The sequence below is a fragment of the Dysidea avara genome, chromosome 8, assembly GCF_963678975.1.
Source record: "Dysidea avara chromosome 8, odDysAvar1.4, whole genome shotgun sequence".
NCBI lineage: Eukaryota > Metazoa > Porifera > Demospongiae > Dictyoceratida > Dysideidae > Dysidea > Dysidea avara.
This window is the reverse complement of record NC_089279.1, coordinates 37,496,211-37,509,017: the sequence shown is the minus strand read 5'-3', so window position 1 is coordinate 37,509,017 and position 12,807 is coordinate 37,496,211. Positions and strand designations below refer to the sequence as shown.

The following is a 12,807-nucleotide window of genomic DNA, read 5'->3' as shown; positions in this document are numbered from 1 at the left end:
GGGACCCACATTTGATAGCCTGGGAAATGATGGGCATAGATAAGTCATCAAGTATTAGCTAGCTACTTCCTTGAAACCATAAAATTTAACTATTATAGCATGAATAGGTTTACAAAGGATTCTAATTAACTGACAGTGCAGATGCGGGAAGTTGTACAGTTAACTAGAGTACTTTGTGAATCTCAGTTTTCCCATCAGTATTAATTTAATGTTTAATAGTTGAATACTTTAAAATGTTTATGATTTCAAAGGAGTAGCTAACTTACAATACTTACATTCAATACTTACATTCCCACTTTCCATTCCCGTCCATTTTCCTCGAATTCAACTTGCACATGGAACTGTTACCCCAAGGGTCCAGGGTTCAATTCTTGCCTATGACAATTCTTTTTCTTCTCAGTGTCACTTTTTTTATGTACTTTTTATATGTCAGCTATTGACAATGCTTACTCACCAATCTCTATGCATATCGACATGATTCACACGCAAAATAAAGCTCTAATCATCTGGTTATGTTACAATGTTTACTGCAAGCTTTTACATGTTTTCCTTTGTCCGCTACAGCACGTTGAAGTGCATGATATAGAGAAAACTTCAGCCCTTAACACTGTTGACAGCTGCTTGTAACAGAGAAATGTATCATTAATTAGTAGAAACAAGCCATCACTCCACTTGTAACAACAGTTATAGGTTTAAAATTAATTGATGCTTTGCCAGCGCTACCAGTGCAGGTGCACATAATAAACATGAAAAGGGTCTAAGTAAACATGAAAAGGGTCTAAGTAACTTAGACACCTCCAAAATCCACCAAATCCACAACAAAAAGAGTCCAGTCCTATTTAGCCATTTCTGAGCAATAAATGCATGAAAATCATGTGTTTCCTTGGTTCCTGTGTATATACACACTTGTCTGTCACATGTCCAGATGTATTGGCTTTCCTTGGCTACATGACACACTCGTCACGTGTCCTGATATTAAAGATCATGCAACTTTGCCACAAAAATATTACCGTATTTGGCTGGTTAATAGTAGTGGCTACTATAACTTCCAGCAAGGAAAACCCTGCAGTTACTATGCGAAGGCAGCTACTATCCAGGGGTGGCTATTAAACAAGCCATGGCTATTAACTGGTCAAATACAGTAACCAGAAACTAACCACACAATACCTTCATAGCACCTTGGCAGTACTATATGGTTAGGTATAATCAAGCCCAAAAGTATCTTCAGAGTGGCCAAGAATGCTTCCAACAAGTTGCTACAGAATTTTTTTTTAATTAATAAGCGAAATTTTCTGCTGACTATATAACATGTCTTCAAACAAGTGTAACCACTGGCATGGCTTTTTCACTACTATACATACACTGCTTCAGCTTGTGCCCTCTGGCATACCATAGACAGTGGCGTAACTAGACTTGTACTGACACTAGGGCCCAGTGCAATAAGTTGAAGTTGTATTCACAAGTAAAGCTATTAAAGTAGTGGAATTATCGAAGTGATAATTATTTCTAGAGGCGCTTATACCGATAACCTGGCAGTTTGAAGTGATTTCACAATAACAAAAGGTAATATAGCTGTTTTGCAACCAAAAATGTCAAGGTCTCGATTGATTATTCGGTAAAATAGTATTTTCTACTACTCTATTGCTAATTCCGTGGGCGTGACTTGATTGCTGACACCCGAGCCTGGGCCCGGGTATGCCCGGGTTTAGTTACGCCACTGACCACAGATTGATTTCAGAGAAGTTACTTGTACTGTTCTTTACTTGTAATGTTTTTTAACTGGTGGAACAGTTCCATACAGTTGCAGAAAATAAAGCACAATGGCTGCTTCACCTTTCAGTAATTAATAACAGTTAATGCATTCAGATGAAAACTTAATTATATTGAGTTGTTCTTTCTTTTTATGCAGCATTTGTAAGTTCACCTGTCATAATTATGTAACAAAAAGTAAACAAACAAGTAAGGGAAAATTAGGGATCATAGAAATAAAAAGTAAGTGTCTACACCTACAGATATACTAGTGGACATTTAATCCTTAATTCAGTCTATAGTGATCCCTAATCCTTGTACTTGTACTATCATGAACCACAATAGTGGGTTCATAATAGGGATCGCCCATGTTTTTTGCAAAAACTCTAATAGAACGCACGTCTAAAAACTACCTTGGAAAGCATCCTTCAACTCAAAACCACCCTATGGCAGGGCCGCCCAGAGAAATTAAGGGGCCCAGGGCAAAGAGTTGAAGTGGGGCCCTTGACCCAAGTTGTAAGGTGAAGACCAAAAAAAAAAAAAAAAAAAAGTCACAACCTGCTGGCAATGACAATAACTACCCATCACCAACCATATCTCCTTATCTATAAGCTTGCTACACTGCTCCTCTGAAGAATACTGTGACTACTCTATTAGAGTGATGACTTTGTTGCAAGGTGGTTTTTTCCGCTCCGTGATTATTGTTCGTGGGCAGGTTATCCAGATTAAATACTCTAATAGAGCAGTCATGTAAATACTCTAATAATGCAGTCAAGTGTATAACAACAATCCTTGCACTGAATTTGACAGCTATTAAAGGCACCAGTAATGTGAATTGTAGCTCATATTAGGAGACTCTCAGTCTGTATGCAGACTGTAATTTGATCAGTTTCATGTGTGTACTGAAATGTTGACGGTGTTACTATGCAGAATGTAAAATTACACTATTCACAACAGTCTTCTTCATAATCCATTACTGGATTAATAAAAAGTACACAAACTAGATGAATAAAAAATTGGAAATTTTTAAAATGGGAATAGGGATTGCTGAAAAAAGCCACCAAACAAGAAGGGATCGCTGGGGTGGTAATGTAAACCACAAATCCCTATTTTGACTCTGTCATAAATCTTTAGTTACATGTTCTGTCACTTTGAAGTGAGTCAAAATAGGGATTTGTGGTTTACATTACCACCCCAGCGATCTTTTCTTGTTTGGTGGCTTTTTTCAGCGATCCCTATTCCCATTTTAGAATTTCCAATTTTTTATTCATCTAGTATATATATATATATATATATATATATATATATATATACACTTCACCTCTGATGATATGTCTTTGTGGTACATGTGTCTTACTACAGTTGGCTCTAAATGAGAGCTGTCATCATCTTTCTCAAAATTGGTCAGACTATTAGTAGGGGTCTCATACTGAACTGCTACTTCAACAACATCTGGCTTCTTTCTGTCACCATGTGAAGCCTAAACATAGTCAAGATCAAAGAGTGCTAAATTAATAAAGATCATTTATTTCTTCTATATAACAACTTTAACAGGCTGTAGGACCAGGTGTCCTACAGACCTGCTGTAAAGTCTTAATAATTTTTTAAAACAAAAATTTAGACCTGATGTGCAATAACTATTTAATATTTTGCCTCTAAATCTAACAATTGCATTTCTCACATACTTGTGTTATCTACATTTACGAATGTAATATGTATAAAGGAAAAAGTAGGAATTTTAAGTTCGATTAGGGATCATAGAAAAAAAAAGTAGGGAAACAAGGGAAGTCACCTACACCTGCAGATATACTAGTGAACATTTAATCCCTAATTCAGTCATGGATATAGACTGAATTAGGGATTAAATGTTCACTAGTATATCTGCAGGTGTAGGCAACTTCCCTTGTTTCCCTACTTTTTTTTTCTGATCCCTAATTGAACTTAAAATTCCTAATTTTTCTTTGTTTACTTTTTTTGTAACATTATTATGACTGGTGAACCCACGCATACCGCATCAAAAGAAAGAATGGCGCCAAAATAAATGTTTCGTCTGAACAGCACGCGCCCCAAGAATCAAATACTTCTTTCGAAATCGCAGTGGCCATTACGCTTCGCTTTCAGCTATGTTCAGCCCATTACAAAGTGCTACAGACGAAAAACAGTAGAAGAAGTGCCTCAAAATCCAGTCACCATGAAAATACGATGATTCGCATGCCCCAACTATCAATTACTGCCTCGAAATGCAGCCATCATTACGCTTCGCTTTCAGCTATTTTCAGCGTTACAAACGAAGAACAGTGTTACAATCGTCTTTGCAATCAATCTAGTCACCACGGAAAAAACGGACAATTCCCATTTACAAATGTACTGTAGAGAAGCCATCATCGCACTACCGCGAATCGACACCTTGAGCTGTCAGCAAAAAGAAATGGAACACAAAGGAGGACAAAGTAAGTCCATGATGCGTGCATTGTACGTACTGCGAATGTCAAAAGGCACGTCTCGGGACGAAGCGACGTTGAACAGTGAAAAAATCAAGCCCATAGCCTTAGCCGTTATCGAGTTGTGCTTACCTGAAGGCATCAGGCAGGCAGTTAAATTCACTTTTTTTTTAAAATTTCATAACAATTTATTGGAAGCCTTTAGGATGGTACTGAAGGCACTTTTGGGCTTAGTTATACCTAACCAATACTGCCAAGGTGCCGGGATGGAGTTGTGAAGCTGGTTTAGAGGTGAATTTTCTGGCTAGGAAAACTGATATACAGTACTACCACACTGTATGATGCATGTCATACACCATGCACATGTATATATGCATAAATCTAAGAAACATTTCAGCTTCACCATACTATACCTTTTACACATACACACATACATACCAGTAAATTTCTGACTTGTTCTTTCACAATAGTTTGCAGTTGACTTTTTGTAAATAACTCAGTTTTTTCCTGACTGGAATTTCGTGATGCAAGACTGTCCTTCTCCATGGTCATTTCTGTCAGAGTGGAATTATTACTATCGTCAAAAAATTTATCATCATCTACTGCCATCTCATCAACTCTGTGAGATTTGATCTGCACTTGTTGTTGCTCTTGCTGCAGCTGTTGCTCTTGCCACTTCTGCTGCTGCTGCTGCTGCTGCTGCTGCTGCTGCTGCTGCTGCTGCTGCTGCTGCTGCTGCTGCTGCTGCTGCTGCTGCTGCTGCTGCTGCTGCTGCTGCTGCTGCTGCTGCTGCTGCTGCTGCTGCTGCTGCTGCTGCTGCTGCTGCTGCTGCTGCTGCTGCTGCTGCTGCTGCTGCTGCTGCGGCTGCTGCGGCTGCTGCTCTGCACAAACTGACTCAGCTGAAAGATATTACAAAGGAAGGACAATGGGTTAGTTCAGTGTCATTATTATGTACATTATTAAATGGTTCAGAAGCAGTTAATATTCATGTACGTACAGCATGTCATGTAAGTTGTTATCATTACATACTCATGTACAGTATACAGTGTGTCACATTGTGTAGGTTGTTGCCTCAAGTTGATGTACATGCATGTGTGTATATACAGAGCAAAAGTGCAGGTTGACAAGCATAAATGTAGTTCACAAAGATTGATTTCAAAATAACTACACTATACAGAGCAAGTTACTAGCATTAATGCTAAATTACAAACTTTCTATACCATAGAGTTGAGCTGTTAAGCACATGCACTTATAATTTTTGAAGACGTGCTATCTGTTAGGTGCATATGCCTAATAAATAATTATGATGTGTTTAACATGGAATCACTATGTTGTAATAGAGGAGTTAGTACATCGTGCCGGTCACCACGCCAGTGTACAAGGATATTTGACTCTATTTCTGAGTGAAATCCTTCATGATGAACAAGAATAAAGGCTGATTTGCTGTATACATAGTGAAGGGAGATCTCAAGGGACACGTAAGCACTTATGGAGACATTCATTTTCCAGTAATTCCAGCTTTTCTTCCTATGCGTAGCTTTTTAGTGTCGAGCCTCGCATTCGCCGATGTGTGCTTATCAGCCATGGTTAATCACAAGAAATGTGTATGCACTTAACAAATATTATGAGCTTAATAGACACATGTGCTTAACAACCCAACTCTACACTATAGGGTTTACATACCCTCTGCCATGTATGTCCAAGAACATGTTAGCTTTGCACTTTTAACATAACTACCACTTCATGCAATTTTTTTTTCCACAAATAAATTATTCCAATAGTACATTGAATATATTAAAAATTATAAATTTAAAAATAAAGTAGGAACCCAAGCGATAAAAAGTAGTGAAACAAGAGAAGAACGATGGTAGCTATTACAGCATAGCTCGGTGGGAAATCCCTACTTTGGCATGATATAGCCAATGCCAAAGTAGGGATTTCTCACCGAGCTATGCTATAATAGCTACCATTGTTCTTCTCTTGTTTCACTACTTTTTATCGCTTGGATTCCTACTTTATTTTTAAATTTATAATTTTTAATATACTGGTTTGTTTGGTTTTTTTTGTTAAGGCATACAGCTAGCTATAAACATGTCACTGTTCTATTAGGGTGACTGCTGTGTTAGAGTATCTCGAGGCAGCCTGCAAGATGTGCGCTTGCTCAAAAAGGGCATGGTTTTGATTGAATATAGAGTATGTCAAGTCAGCCTTCCAAATTGAAGGTGTGTGGTTACTGAAATACAGCTAGTGCAAAAGGGGTGTGTCATAGTAGTTTCAATCGATAGATTGATAATGCGTAGAATGAAGAATGGACGTGATCTTGTGACGTCTCGTGAAGCTATCTAGTACCAGTACCTCCGTACAGTACCCTCCATCATAGATTATATCAGTAAGGAATATTATCTATTCCTCTGTACAGTAGCGTAGTCTAAGCGCCTTAAATAATCTTGTGGCATCTATTATGCTGCTTAAAGAAAGTGTTGATACAGAAAATTAACGCCTCGATATGGTTTCGTTGGATGAAGAAGACAAGCAGCCTGATTGAAGATAAAAGAAAAGACAAGACGCAGAGGGCACACACTCATCGGAACCCCAAAAGGCACATCCCACTGGTGAGTTTGTTATTGTTGCGTAAAATGGTGGCCGTGCACTGCTTTGTTTGGCCTCTAGGCTTGCGACTGTGGTCAGTCAGGCAGTCAGGCAGTCAGTCTAAAATTCAAAGTTTTGGTGATTTTTAAAATTCTGATCCGACCACCTGTAAGCGTTTCGTTGTATTTGATGCTGTTTTATGTATTACATGGACTAGTACTATTCCGTAAAGGTGATTTTCGTCTTGTAAGATATCTCTAGGATGATTTTTAAAGGTGAGATTTTGGGCAGTGCGCAAAAATTTCACATGTTTCCACAGATAAATTACTCCAATAGTACATTGAATAACTCCCCCACCGCCAAATTTGTAGAGGCCTCCAATCTACCTCTTCTAAACTGTCATAACTTACGTACCATACCATATAATCCTATAAAACTATATATCAATTTACTCACTATAGAACAAGGAATTCGATTATCTAGTTGCTGTTTACACAAGAGCAACCACAAAGCCATTATATATAACTTCAAAGTACAAAAATCAGCCTAAATGAATGAAATTTCACTACTTTACAGGTTAGGAGTGTTTATAACACAAAAAACATCGCTAACCTGTTTATAGCTGAAGCAATGATCATCAAGTCTGATTTTCCAGCATTTGAGCAAGTGCGCATGCGCATACAAACATGAGGTCACTGTTTTGAGGCGTAAAAAAGTAGCAATACGCCACTCCAACCTATATAATTCTCCTCCTTACTGTTTCTCCTCATTAGTAGTGCCATTATCACTTCAAAGAATTGTCTACAATGCTTGTTATCAGCATTCCGAAAGTACACGATAGCATCATCTAACTGTGCGATAGTGCACAAGAGACCAGTTATCCCTGTTCCCATTCTTTTAAGGGTGTAGCCACTACAAGACAAGCGCAGGAGCTACTAAAACGTTTGACTGAAGTTATAGAATGCTTAGAATGTAATGCTATGAGTGTTTATATATCAAAGTGGCAGTGAGAGGGATTAGAAACCAGTCACTAATGTTACTGGACCTATCCATGCCAATTGTGGACACTCCTGTAGTGGCCCTTTGCTGAATACATACTGTACATGGAGTCTAATCAATAAATCCAATGCTTAATATCAAAATGTGAGGACTCCATACTGTATATGAAGTCCTCACATGTTACATTTCCCTTATACTATCAACCACTTAATGTGATCACTAACCAGATATTTCAGTAGTGCTAGACTGATAAATAGTTGCACTTTCTGACAACTCATCACTTAACTGGGTTAATGTAGATTCTTCACTCACACTGCAATCCTCAGCCCTTACAGTGTTACCATTATCATTTGAGTTGGTCAGATCTGATGACTGCATGGCTGTCTTATTATCCACTACTTCCAATAGATGCTCATCGATAGTGGCATGCTGAGGTAGTTTATGAATCACCTCTCCAGTGCTTGAGGGAGGAATACACAAGTGTTCACTACATATCAACTAGTTAGTACATACACACTGATTTAGATGTATATATTAGTCCTCTGCAAATAAACAAACTGCTTAAGCATGGATTATGGGCCAGTACATATAGAACTACGTACATGGTGCACTAAAATAACAGGACAGAATAGTACTGATGTTTTGTACAACTTCATATACAAATAATTAAAATTATTTATCAAACACTTTATTTCCATTTTACATAATATTTCCTTTGATGTCTGAGGTTACTAAATCCAGTGGCGGGATTACTAAATAGTTAGTAACCTGCGGTGGTTGTTTACTACATTCATCAAATGGAAATCGGCTAAGCCAAAACCAAAATGTCCTTACTATTAGCTTACTTTCTGGACAAAACAAGCATCATTAGCATTCAGAACTATTGGTGTTCAGTACACTCACGTCACAGTGAGTCAGTGACACAATAAACTTGAAGAATAAATCTCAATACTTGCACCCACAGTTTGCTTCTTAATAGTTTACTTTCTGGACAAGACAAGTCCAGCATAGTACTACTTGATACTGGCACCATTGTCGTGCCGGTGCAGTGGCAGTGACACGATCAACTCGGTTTAGGGATAAATTCCAATGCTAGCAACACAGTTTGTCACTTTGTCTCACTCTTTTTATTACCTACTTCATTCAGGAAAACTTTATAAATCACCTAGAACACGCCAACATTGGTTTATAAGCTATTTAGAGCCCCTCAGATGATGTGGGTTTGGCTACCTACAATTAATTACCTTAGCCTGTGGCCTCACTAAATCATCCTCAGTCTCTGTAGTGGTGCCCTCACTTCGCTCGTACCTACAACACAGGGCCTTTGGGTCACTAAATTCCATAGAGCATTTATAATATTGTCTGAATTTGCAAGTACATATAAATCAAATATAGGTATCCAAGTACACAAAAAATTTGGAATTTTCAACTAGAGTAGGGACCATAGCACATTGATAAAAAGTACTGAAACAAGTTGGAGTAGTGCATGATATTAAATCACAGTTAAACAATAAGAAGTGATATATCCTTACTGTGCATGAAAACTCCAATTTTTTGTGCACTTGTTCGTTAACCTTTTCTTTTGTAAAATAAAACTGGTGAACCCATGCATACCGCATCAAAAGGTGCTGCGCGCCCCAGCTACCAATTATTGTCTGAAAAGTGAAGTATCCATTACACTTTATTGTCGGCTATGTTCAACCTGTTACACAACAGTACGAATCAAGAACTGTTCAAAAAGCACCTCTGCAATCAAAATAGCCACTATGAAATAAACACGGACAATTTCCGTTACAAAGGGAAGTCATCACGTGCTACCGCCAAATCGACACTTTTTGCTGTCAGCAAAGATGAATGGGACACAAGGAGGAAACTGGTAAGTCCATGAAGAATGCATTGTACATACTGCGGTATGCCAAAAGGCACCTCTTGGGCCGAAGCGATGTCAAAGAGTGAAAAAATCAAGCCCGTAGCCTTAGCCATTATCAAGTTACACTTGTCTGGAGGCATCAGTCAGTCAATCAGTCAGTTAGGCAGTCAGTCAGTAGAAAATTTCGCTTAATATAATTTATATACATATATTTAAAGTTCCATAGCAACTTGTTGAAAGTGTTTTGAGTAGACCTGAAGGCTTGTTTGGGCTTAGTTTTACCTAACCAATACTGCCTCATCATTGTCAGGGAAAGGTGAGGCTGGTTTTTGGGTGATGTTTTTCATGAGCCACACCCACACCTTTGTGGTCCCTACTATACAGTACTATCATCCTGTGTGATATTGTTTACAAATTTGAACATTTATCCACATGCTTCTGTGCGTAATAACACACAGGTGGGTTCACTCAAGCCACTTTCCTACTGTACAGCAAGTTTCATCTGCAAAGTCCATCAGACTAAGCAGAAATTTCTGCAATTGCAAGGTACAGAACACAAGCAATTGTTTTGGCAATGATGATTCAAAAAAAATAGAATCTAGAAGGCTTAGTCAAAATTCGTTCACACAAACTGCAAAGATAGTAAAACAGATTTACACAAATTGGACCTTGTACGTAAACCCATTCCACAGAATAATGACCTGGGTATTTATCCTGAGTGTCATGCCTATTTAACATTGTAAATTGTTATACAGAATAAAATACAGTGTACTGAAAAGATAAACCTTTTTATTATTTCAAGCTTGTGTGTGGTGAGAGAAAAAAGTGGCATGGTTAACCACAAAAGTCACTATAGAGTAAGCTATTGACTTTCTGTAAAAACCAACTTATTCTTTAGGAAAAGAGTTCAAATTTGACACAAAGGTTGTGGATTTTGGCTCATAAAAAGGTCAAAAAAAAAATCTTTGTTGTGCACACAAAATTTTTTGCAAAGTTTCATGCTTCTAAAAGTACACACAACACCTTTTTAAAGCATAGTACCCTGACTATTAGTACTGTATACCACAATATCCTGACTATTAGTACTGTATACCACAGTACCTTGACTATTAGTACTGTATACCACAATATCCTGACTATTAGTACTGTATACCACAGTACCCTGACTATTAGTACTGTATACCACAGTACCCTGACTATTAGAACTGTATACCACAATATCCTGACTATTAGTACTGTATACCACAATATCCTGACTATTAGTACTGTATACCACAATATCCTGACTATTAGTACTGTATACCACAGTACCCTGACTATTAGTACTGTATACCACAGTACCTTGACTATTAGTACTGTATACCACAATATCCTGACTATTAGTACTGTATACCACAGTACCCTGACTATTAGTACTGTATACCACAGTACCCTGACTATTAGAACTGTATACCACAATATCCTGACTATTAGTACTGTATACCACAATATCCTGACTATTAGTACTGTATACCACAATATCCTGACTATTAGTACTGTATACCACAGTACCCTGACTATTAGTACTGTATACCACAGTACCTTGACTATTAGTACTGTATACCACAATATCCTGACTATTAGTACTGTATACCACAGTACCCTGACTATTAGAACTGTATACCACAGCACCTCAATAGAACCCTGACTATTAGTACTGTATTCCACAATATCCTGACTATTAGTACTGTATACCACAGTACCCTGAATATTAGTACTGTATACCACAGTACCTCAATAGAACCTTGAATATTAGTACTGTATACCACAGTACCCTGACTATTAGTACTGTATACCACAGTACCTCAATAGAACCCTGACTATTAGTACTGTATACCACAGTACCCTAACTATTAGTACTGTATACCACAGTACCCTGACTATTAGTACTGTATACCACAGTACCTTGACTATTAGTACTGTATACCACAATATCCTGACTATTAGTACTGTATACCACAGTACCCTGACTATTAGTACTGTATACCACAGTACCTTGACTATTAGTACTGTATACCACAATATCCTGACTATTAGTACTGTATACCACAGTACCCTGACTATTAGAACTGTATACCACAGCACCTCAATAGAACCCTGACTATTAGTACTGTATTCCACAATATCCTGACTATTAGTACTGTATACCACAGTACCCTGAATATTAGTACTGTATACCACAGTACCTCAATAGAACCTTGAATATTAGTACTGTATACCACAGTACCCTGACTATTAGTACTGTATACCACAGTACCTCAATAGAACCCTGACTATTAGTACTGTATACCACAGTACCCTAACTATTAGTACTGTATATACACCACAGTACGCATTGTCACATCAGATTACCTCATTGATGTAGTATTACATGAAGTAGAGCTGACTTCATCAGTTATCTCTGAGAACACATTATCATAACAAGAAGAACTAATCTTCTCCCCAACAGACAACTCTTCAGATGAGACACAAGTCTTGTGATGTACAACTTTAGACTCTGCCAAGTGGTGAGGTACTGTACTAGTAGACTCTACCAAGTGGTTGGATACACTGGTATGTAAACTGGTCACCTCAAACTCTGACAAGTAGCCCTACACGATACAATAGACACATTCCTTACAGTATTGATAAGTGTTCAACAGTTGGACATAAACCATTTCTCATAATACACTGGACCTTATGTAGTTATACCATCCAAATGACTCAATTATTATAGTGTTATGTAGTAACAACTCCTCCACAAAGATAATTACATAGCAAATGATTTTGTCCTTGTTTTTACAAATTACTATTCCAATTGTACTACACCCTTGACCAGTCAGTACAGCAGCTGTGCTTGACCAGTTGGCACATCAGTGCTTGTACCATTAGTAAATCTTTCCTTTATGTAGGTAAATAGTCATTAAATACTGAAAATTCCAGGCAATAAGTAGGGACCACAAAGGAGTAGGCAAGGCCCGCGAAATAACATCACCCTAAAACCAGCCTCAATTTCCCCTGACAACGATGAGGCAGTATTGGTTAGGTAGCCCAAACAAGGTTTTAGATTGGCCTGAAACACTTTCACCAAGTTGCTACAGAATTTTAAAAAATATTTATTTAACAGAATTTTCTACTGAC

General features: G+C 37.8%; 1 protein-coding gene across 3 annotated transcripts in view; it reads right to left on the bottom strand.

Annotated features, from left to right (window-relative positions):
• The window catches only part of LOC136264625 (uncharacterized), a 144,995-nt gene that overhangs the window by 74,816 nt on the left and 57,372 nt on the right, over window positions 1-12,807 (bottom strand). For all 3 annotated transcript variants that reach the window (XM_066059401.1, XM_066059403.1, XM_066059402.1), the window contains exons 14-17: window positions 12,040-12,278; window positions 8,003-8,238; window positions 4,629-5,089; window positions 3,071-3,229 (exon numbers count right to left, since the gene is read on the bottom strand). In XM_066059401.1, the coding sequence (XP_065915473.1) occupies window positions 3,071-3,229; window positions 4,629-5,089; window positions 8,003-8,238; window positions 12,040-12,278 (1,095 nt within the window). The remainder of the gene's footprint in view (window positions 1-3,070; window positions 3,230-4,628; window positions 5,090-8,002; window positions 8,239-12,039; window positions 12,279-12,807) is intronic.